Raw genomic sequence first — 8,826 nt, 5'->3', positions numbered from 1 at the left:
AACAATGCAAGTCACTTGCTCAAGGACACAGCAAGTTAGCAAAGCTGGGGTTTGAACCCATCCTGCCAGAGGCACTTGGTACCTAGTGCTCTTGCCACAGCAGCAGAGCCCTCTAAGGGAGGAGGCATGATCTGAGGCTCCTGGATGTGGACAGACGGACACTGCCCCTCAGAGTGGGCCTGCCTGGGAAAGAAGCTGGTATGGGGTGGGACTTCACACTTGTCCCCATCTGCACTCTTCCCTTTCCCCCTCCCCCACCATGTGACATTCAAAACCAGGAGGATGGTGCTCAGGTCCCAGCAGTCTTGGTTACAGTTGGCTTTAACCCATGGCGCCCCCCCCCCCAGCAGCTTTGGGGGTCTGGCGATCAAGAGAAATGCCCCCCACCAGTCCTCCATCCACACCTTCTCCAGCCTTGGGGGGCAGGGAGGGGACAGCGCTGCATCATTCCCCGTGGCACTCCGCTCTAAGGCCATTAACAGACGCCTCCCCATCGATCGCATCTGCTAAGTGCTGCTGATTCAGACGGGTGGGGGTGGGGTCCCCTAGGGGCAGGGGGGGTAGGAGCGGGGCAGGAAGAGGGGGAGTCCAGGAAGGAGGTGGGGAGAACTGGCAAAGCTCCCTACCACCCCCATTTTCCAGATGACGCGACTGAGGCCCAACCAGCTTTATAGGAGGCGGAGTCTCCCCAGGGTCCCTCTCAGGCGGTCCTAGGGGAGGGGGCTCTGGGAGCCACGAGGCCCCTCCCTGCCTCGCCATCTCCCGGCAAGCTCAGAGGGGCGGGGAGAGAGAGCCAGAGGAGGAGGAGAACTCGGGCAGCTCTGCAGAGGGGGGCAGGAGCTCCGGTGTTTGGTACCCCCAGCCCCTCCGCTGTTGCCGTTTGCTGCAGTGGGGACACAGGTGAGGTCGCCCTGTGGGTAGTGGGAGGGGGCAACTAACAGCGCTGTCCTTGTCTTTCCCTGGTCCAGCTCCCACGCCCTAGCCCATCCTGGGACAGTCCCCCTGGGTCCTGCTGGACCTCGTCCTTGCAGAGCCTCCTTCCAGGGACCCAGCCCCCTCCCCTGTCTGTGCTGCCTTCTCTCCCAGGCCTGGCTGTGGCTGCTTCTCCTCCTCCTGCAGCCGCTGCTGCTACTGCTGCTGCCCAGCGCACACCACCAGCCCCTCGGGGTGTGGTTTCCCCAGACCAGCCCCCAATAGTGGGACGCAGCCTTATCTTGGCTTCCCTCATCAGCCTCCTGCAAGGCCTAGCAGCCCCCCTTCCTGGAGACACACCCAACTCCCTTTCAACATCCCACTCCAATTTCCAACCCATTTGGGGGAGAACCCCCTTTTCTTCTTAGTCTTTTTCAATCCTCTGGGTCTGTGTCCAACTTCCTTCCAATTGAGTCCAGCCCCTTGGGGTTCCCCGGGCCCCTTTCCTGTCCCTGGAACTCCTGAGAGTGGAGCAGGCTTTCTCAGTCCCCCAAGATACCCCTCTCCCCCAGACGCCCCTCAGCCTCTGAAAAATAACCTTGCCCTTTCTTTACCCCGTTAGATACCCCACTCCCTTCTCCAGCTCCACTAGGAGCCCCACCTCTCCTTCCTTCCCCAAACTCCTGTAGAATGTAGACACCCCCCTCAGGCTATTCTTGGCAGCTCTAGGCACTCCCAAGACACCTCTCAGCCTCTTTACAACCTCCTGGCTCTATAGACATCCCTCAGGTGCACCAACCCCGTTCCTAGATCCAAGAAGGGATTTCAACCCCCTTATCTTTTCCCAGAAGTCTTCAGGGTGTGGACCACCCTCCTCACCTTTCTTACCACCACCCCCTAGCCTAGAACTCCCCTCCAGACCCTGATCTCAGCCTCTTCAAACACTTCTGGTCCTATTTCTACCCCCCAGAATGCCCCAATCCCCTCTCCAACACAGCTAAAGAGGTCTAGCCCCTTCTTCCATCAGAACTGTGTAGACAGCTCCCGTGTTTCTTGCCCCCGCTAGATACCCTCAGATATCTCAGGCACACGCTGACCCCTCTAGAATCATCCCAGTCTCTAAACGCTCCCTCAGATCTTCTCTGTCCCTCCATACGTCCCTCCTCTGCTCCTTTCTATGTCCCCTAGCCCCTTCTCAGTCCCTCAAGACATCTGGTCCCTCCCAGGCCCTCTAAATGCCCTCCAAGCCCCTGCCCCTGTCTCTAGTTCTTCCTCCAGTTTCCTCTTGGCCTCTCTAGACATCCCCAGTTTCGTTGTGTGAGTGGCCCCGGGCCCCTCCAAGCCCCCACCATCCTGGAGACAGCCACATTCTCCTAAAGGCCAGCCCCCCAAGTCTCCGAGGGCCTGGGGCGCGGCAGGATGGCGGCAGGCGTGGCCACGTGGCTGCCCTTTGCGCGGGCGGCTGCGGTGGGCTGGCTGCCCCTGGCCCAGCAGCCCCTGCCCCCGGCGCCAGCGGTGAAGGCCTCTCGAGGGGATGAGGTTCTGGTGGTGAACGTGAGCGGACGGCGCTTTGAGACCTGGAAGAACACGCTGGACCGCTACCCGGACACCCTGCTGGGCAGTTCGGAGAAGGAGTTCTTCTACGATGCTGACTCGGGCGAGTACTTCTTCGATCGCGATCCGGACATGTTCCGGCACGTGCTCAACTTCTACCGCACCGGCCGCCTGCACTGCCCGCGGCAGGAGTGCATCCAGGCCTTCGATGAAGAGCTGGCCTTCTACGGCCTGGTGCCTGAGCTCGTTGGCGACTGCTGCCTGGAGGAGTACCGGGACCGGAAGAAGGAGAACGCGGAGCGCCTGGCGGAGGATGAGGAGGCCGAGCAGGCCGCCGAAGGGCCAGCCTTGCGGGCCGGCAGCTCCCTGCGCCAGAGGCTCTGGCGCGCCTTCGAGAACCCACACACTAGCACCGCGGCCCTCGTGTTCTACTACGTGACCGGCTTCTTCATCGCCATGTCAGTCATCGCCAACGTGGTCGAGACCATCCCGTGCCGAGGCCCCACCCGGCCGCCCCCCCCCAAGGAGCATTCGTGTGGGGAACGCTTCCCTACGGCCTTTTTCTGCATGGACACGGCCTGCGTGCTCATTTTCACGGGTGAATACCTCCTGCGGCTCTTTGCTGCCCCCAGCCGCTGCCGCTTCCTGCGGAGTGTAATGAGCCTCATAGACGTGGTGGCCATCCTACCCTATTACATCGGCCTCTTCGTGCCCAAGAACGAGGATGTGTCTGGCGCCTTTGTCACCCTTCGCGTGTTCCGGGTGTTCCGCATCTTCAAGTTTTCCCGGCACTCACAGGGCTTGCGAATTTTGGGCTACACACTCAAGAGCTGTGCTTCTGAGCTGGGCTTCCTCCTCTTTTCCCTCACCATGGCCATCATCATCTTCGCCACTGTCATGTTTTATGCTGAGAAGGGCACAAAGAAGACTAACTTTACTAGCATCCCCGCAGCCTTCTGGTATACCATTGTCACCATGACCACACTTGGGTGAGTGCAGACCCTGTGTTGGGAGCTGCCCGATTAGTCAGTTACACTCACCTTTTCTGTAAAAGAAGGTTAGGTAAATGATCTGTTTGAGCTTCAGTTTGCTCGTCTGTAGAAACTGAGGGAGTTGGACTCATCTTCAAATCCCACCCAGCTTTGACAATGACTTGGGTTCAAGGATTGTCTTAGCTGTATTCTTTCTGTTGACCTTGTGTTCTCTGGGCCTGTTTCCCCTCTGTAACATGAGAAGATGATCCCTTGTGAGGGGCTTTACGGACATCGTGGTTGTGAAAGTTTCTGGTACAGGGATAAATAGGTATTGGTTTTGTATCACCCCTTTTTCCATCTTGAGGACCACAAACTCCCAAACCTCTACAAGCATAGTGTGGGACACTACCTCTGTGGCTCTCCAGAATAAGATATTTTCAGCATCATTTTTTTTACTGACAATCCTTGAAAGAAAATAGTTGGGCTAAAAACATCAAATGGAAACACGAAACTCATATTGTTCTTGAAGACACTGTCTAGGGCAGAGACTGTGAGCCCGTCCTAATTTCTGTCACCGGGATTAGGTATATACAGTATCTGTTGAAGGGATGGATTGAGCTTGCTCAGGGATTTAATAGAGGTATAGAAAAGTTGATTTGAGGTTTCTAAAATGTAGAAATTAATTCTGGTTGGAGGTTCAGGATTAGGTCGACAAACAAATAATGAGCCTTGAAAATGGATTGGAACTGAGCATTTTGATGCCTTTTACCCTGTTTAGTCTTTTGGGGGTATTTTTTTCCCTATTTAGTCTTCACAACAACCCTGGGTGGGTAGAGAGCTAGCTGCCCACGTCTCCTAGTTGAGGATACAGTCTGAGTTGACACATCATAGAGCCAGAAATGCCCAAGTTGGAGAGACTTGTAAATAAGTCAAAATAAAATAAACAAATGAGTCAAAATAAAGAAATAAGGAAGAGTCATGAGGGGTGGGGCACAGCTTGAGCAAAGGCTTAGAGGCTTAAGACTGCAGAGGCTGCACTTTTGTGGAGGGAGGCTGATTAGTCCTGTGGTTAGGACAAAAGGATGCTGTGTGATCTTGAGCAAGTCAGTTAGGGGGCCTCCCTGACTTTGGTTTGCACTCCCTCTGTGAGACAAGGTGGTAATATTGGCTCTGCTCCACCTCCATGGGTAGGGGATGGCATGAGGAAACATGTGAGGACAGTTTTGGGGTTTCCTTGGGGGAACAGGAAGGGGTCCTACCTAGAGAAGGTTAAGACAGATTTAAGCAAAACCACCAGAGCATTGCTGCAGGGATTCAGAGCCCTTTAGCTGGCTGGTAGTGATGGAACTCTCTCCATGAGGCCATGTTTACTGCCTATAACTTCCTCCTTCTCCCCCATGCTGGGTATTAATAGATTTCCAGCTGATTCAGATGCCTGCACAGCTAGCATGGGGGCAGCAGATGGTAGGGGCTGAGGCCCCATTTTCATTTGACCCCCACTGGTGGCCAGAAAGGTCATCCCTCATATTTTGCAGAGCAAGAAACTGAGGCTCAGAGAGTTGGAGTGCCTGGCCAAGGTCACAGAATGAGTTGGAATGAATGGGATGCAGTGGGGGACTGAGGGGTGGGTGGGAACTTTTCTTGACCTTGACTTACCTCCTCTGGCCCCAGATATGGAGACATGGTGCCCAGTACCATTGCTGGCAAGATTTTCGGATCCATCTGCTCACTCAGTGGTGTCCTGGTCATCGCTCTGCCTGTGCCAGTCATTGTTTCTAACTTCAGCCGCATCTACCACCAGAACCAGCGTGCTGATAAGCGCCGAGCACAGCAGGTAGATGCACCTTCCATCTCCTATTCCCCCCACCCCAAGCCAGTCAATCACCTCTTGTGTTTACCCACCTGACTCTTTCTCTCCTCTCTGTAGAAGGTGCGCTTAGCAAGGATCCGGTTGGCAAAGAGTGGCACCACCAACGCCTTCCTGCAGTACAAGCAGAACAGGGGCCTTGAGGTGAGTAGGTCCCAGATTGGGGTTGGTCATGAGCAGTGATGGGAGGAGGAAGGTGCTGACCTCATTTGTCTGCTCCATCCACTCCAGGACAGCGGCAGTGGGGAGGAACAGGCCCTGTGTGTCAGGAACCGTTCTGCTTTTGAGAAACAACATCACCACTTGCTGCACTGTCTAGAGAAGACAACGGTGAGGCCTAAGGAGAAGTGGCATGGCAGAACGAAGGGGATCTCTCTGCCACCAAGCCAGCTCCCCCCTGTGGACTTGGAGGCTCACTACTAATTGTGGAAATCATGCAGGGCTTCCTAGAAGAGGCCTGATAGAGCTGAGCCTTGAAGGGTGGGCAAGGGAAGGAAAGAGGAAGCAACTTCCAGAAAGGAGGGAAGGGCATAAGCAAAGGCCTGGTGGTGGCGGCAGCTCCTATGTGGTGCCTTGTGACCGTGCCTCCCTTCTTCCCACAGTGCCATGAGTTCACAGATGAGCTAACCTTCAACGAGGCCCTGGGTGCGGTCTCGCTGGGTGGCCGCACCAGCCGCAGCACCTCTGTGTCCTCCCAGCCAGTGGGGCCTGGCAGCTTGTTATCCTCTTGCTGCCCCCGTAGGGCCAAGCGCCGTGCCATCCGCCTTGCCAACTCCACTGCCTCGGTCAGCCGTGGAAGCATGCAGGAGCTGGACACTCTGGCGGGGCTGCGGAGGAGCCCTGTCCCTCAGAGGTAAGAAACCCCCACCCCCTGGCCATCCTTGAGGAAGATCAGAGCTTAGACCAGAGGGTTTGAGATTTCATGACTTCAGGCCTAGCAAGTCAAGCTCAAACCCAAACTCCTCCATGCTGCGAACTTGGGCTTATCTTGTCTGGAACTCCTTGTCCTTCAATCATTCTCTTGTCATTTATTGAGCACCTACTATATGCCAGGCAGAGCTTTAGGCACTTTGGAGTTCACTTCAGGCAGAAATCCCTGACCTTCTGGAACTTATATTCTAGTGGGATGTGACTGTTAATAAACAAATACACAGATGATGCAGTGTGTTAAGTGCCAAGGAGAAAAATAAATCAGGAATGGGGGACAGAGAGAGTAGAACAGGGTATGGTGTAGTTTTAACCGTGTGGTTAGGGAAAGCTTTCCTGAGGTGATATTTGAGCCAAGACCTGAAGGAGGTGAAGGGGTGAGTCATGTGATATCTAGAGGAAGAGCTTTTCAGGCAGAGAAAACAGCCTGTGCAAAGACCACCGAGGCAGGACTAGGTCTGTGTCTCTGATAAGGAACAGAAAACTACTGTGAGTAGAGTGGAGTGAGGGAGTGAGGGAGTGGTGGGAGGTAAAATCAGAAAGAAACAGGGACCAGATTATGTAGCTCTCTTACTGTACACTATTGTGAAGACTTAGGATTGTAAGGAGTCTATCATAATAGATGTTTTGTGTCTGTATGCCCATTGTGTTCCAGGCACTATTCCAGTGATGGCGAACCTATGACATGCGAACTCATTTTTTTGGTTGATTTTTATTTGTTAAATGGCATTTAAATATATAAAATAAATATCAAAAATATAAATCTTTGTTTTACTATGGTTGCAAAGATCAAAAAATTTCTATGTGACACGGCACCAGAGTTAAGTTAGGGTTTTTCAAAATGCTGACACGCTGAGCTCAAAAGGTTCGCCATCACTGCACTATTCTGAGCACTTTGTATCATTTATTATCTCAATTAATGTTCACAAGAACCCTGTGAGGTAGGAATACAACAGGTTCTTGAATAAAATCATTTTGTTCAATGTCGTTTTATTTTCTTGTCTTTGTTCTTTATAAATTGCCATTTGCATTCAGTATCATTTGTATTAGTTTCAGGTATACAGCATAGTGGTTAGACAATCATACTTTATAAAATGTTCCCCCCAATATTTCCAGTACCCACCTGGCTCCATACATAGTTATTAGAATATTATTGACTATATTCCCTATGCTGTATTTTCATCCCCATGACTATTTTGTAACTACCAATCTGTACTTCTCAATCCCTCCACCTTTCTTCACCCAGTCCCCCAGCTCCCCTGCCCTCTGGCAACCACCAGTCTGTTCTCTGTATCTCTGAGTCTGTTTCAGTTTTGTTTGTTCACGTATATTATTCTTTAGATTCCACATATAAGTGAAATCATATGGTATTTGTCTTTTTTGTTGTTGTTGTTGTTAATACTCATCTGAGGATATTTTTCCATTGATTTTTAGAGAGTGGAAGGGACGGGGAGAGACAGAGAGAGAAACATTGATGTGAGAGAGACATCGATTGGTTGCCTCCCCCATGTGCCCTGACCAGGGCCGGGGATGGAGCCTGCAAGCTAGGTATGTGCCCTTGACCAGAATCAAACCCGGGACCCTTCAGTCCATGGGCTGACACTCTATCTACTGAGCAAAACTGGCTAGGGCTGGTATTTGTCTTTCTCTGTCTGATTTATTTTACTTAGCATAATTCCCTCTAGGTCCATCCATGCTGTCACAGATGGTAAGATTCCATCCTTTGTTAATGACTGAGTAATATTCCCAGTACCATTTTGTTATAACATTGGTGAAATGACTAGAAACTTAACCCTTGTTTTTAATTAATTAGCCTGTGGTAAAATTTGGTGTACATCATTTCACTTAAAGTTACAGAACTTATTAACAATATTAAGTGAGGACTTACTGTATTATTATTCCCATGCTTCACATGAGAGAAAAGAGAGGTTTACAGTAGTAAAATTGGGATCAGGATTCGAACCCAGGACTGCCTAACTTCAGAGCCCTCACAGTGATTGGGGGTGCAGGAGAACCATTTAGCACAGTGCCAGGGATACAGTAGATGCTCAATAAATGTCATGATTGCTGTAGCAAGTATTAAGATGACTTTTTAAGAACCTTCTGTCTTCCCACCCTTATCCACAGCCGCTCAAGCCTCAATGCCAAGCTCCACGACAACCTTGACCTGAACTGTGACAGCCGGGACTTTGTGGCTGCCATCATCAGTATCCCTACCCCTCCTGCCAACACCCCAGATGAGAGCCAACCTTCCTCCCCTGGTGGCGGTGGCAGGGCCAGCAGCACCCTCAGGAACTCTAGCCTGGGTACCCCTTGCCTCCTCCCTGAGACTGTGAAGATCTCTTCCCTGTGAGGGTTAGGCCCACCCATACAGAAGGCCCTCTTGATTCTTGGGGACTCCTTTCCAAAGCCATATTTTTGGGGAGACAGACAGGGGCAGGCCTTGGGAAACCCTTCTACCCCGCACCCCCTATTGAAAACTATGCAATGGAGTTTCATGGAATGGCCTACCTTGTGGGGAATGTAGCCAGGGAATGGGATACCTCCCCCACCCCAGACAGATTTCCTGGTGGGAGCTGAATTGCTAGGCTT

At 52.2% G+C, this 8,826-nt stretch overlaps 1 protein-coding gene and 1 long non-coding RNA gene across 2 annotated transcripts; one reads left to right on the top strand and one right to left on the bottom strand.

Moving 5' to 3' along the window:
- Positions 1-2,331: 2,331 nt before the first annotated feature.
- On the top strand, positions 2,332-8,587 carry KCND1 (potassium voltage-gated channel subfamily D member 1). The gene is made up of 6 exons (XM_059679665.1): positions 2,332-3,455; positions 5,112-5,274; positions 5,368-5,451; positions 5,539-5,637; positions 5,910-6,160; positions 8,362-8,587. The coding sequence occupies exons 1-6, from the start codon at positions 2,332-2,334 to the stop codon at positions 8,585-8,587; spliced, it is 1,947 nt and encodes a 648-aa protein (XP_059535648.1).
- On the bottom strand, positions 3,270-6,061 carry LOC132224463 (uncharacterized). The gene is made up of 6 exons (XR_009450684.1): positions 5,936-6,061; positions 5,512-5,622; positions 5,343-5,421; positions 5,097-5,231; positions 3,507-3,687; positions 3,270-3,373 (listed from the first exon to the last, which is right to left on the bottom strand). It is a non-coding gene; the product is annotated as an uncharacterized LOC132224463 (long non-coding RNA).
- Positions 8,588-8,826: the final 239 nt, after the last annotated feature.

Source organism: Myotis daubentonii, chromosome X, assembly GCF_963259705.1.
Source record: "Myotis daubentonii chromosome X, mMyoDau2.1, whole genome shotgun sequence".
NCBI classification, from domain to species: Eukaryota; Metazoa; Chordata; class Mammalia; order Chiroptera; family Vespertilionidae; genus Myotis; species Myotis daubentonii.
Note: the sequence above shows the minus strand (reverse complement) of the source record. Positions and strands in the feature narration are given on the sequence as shown.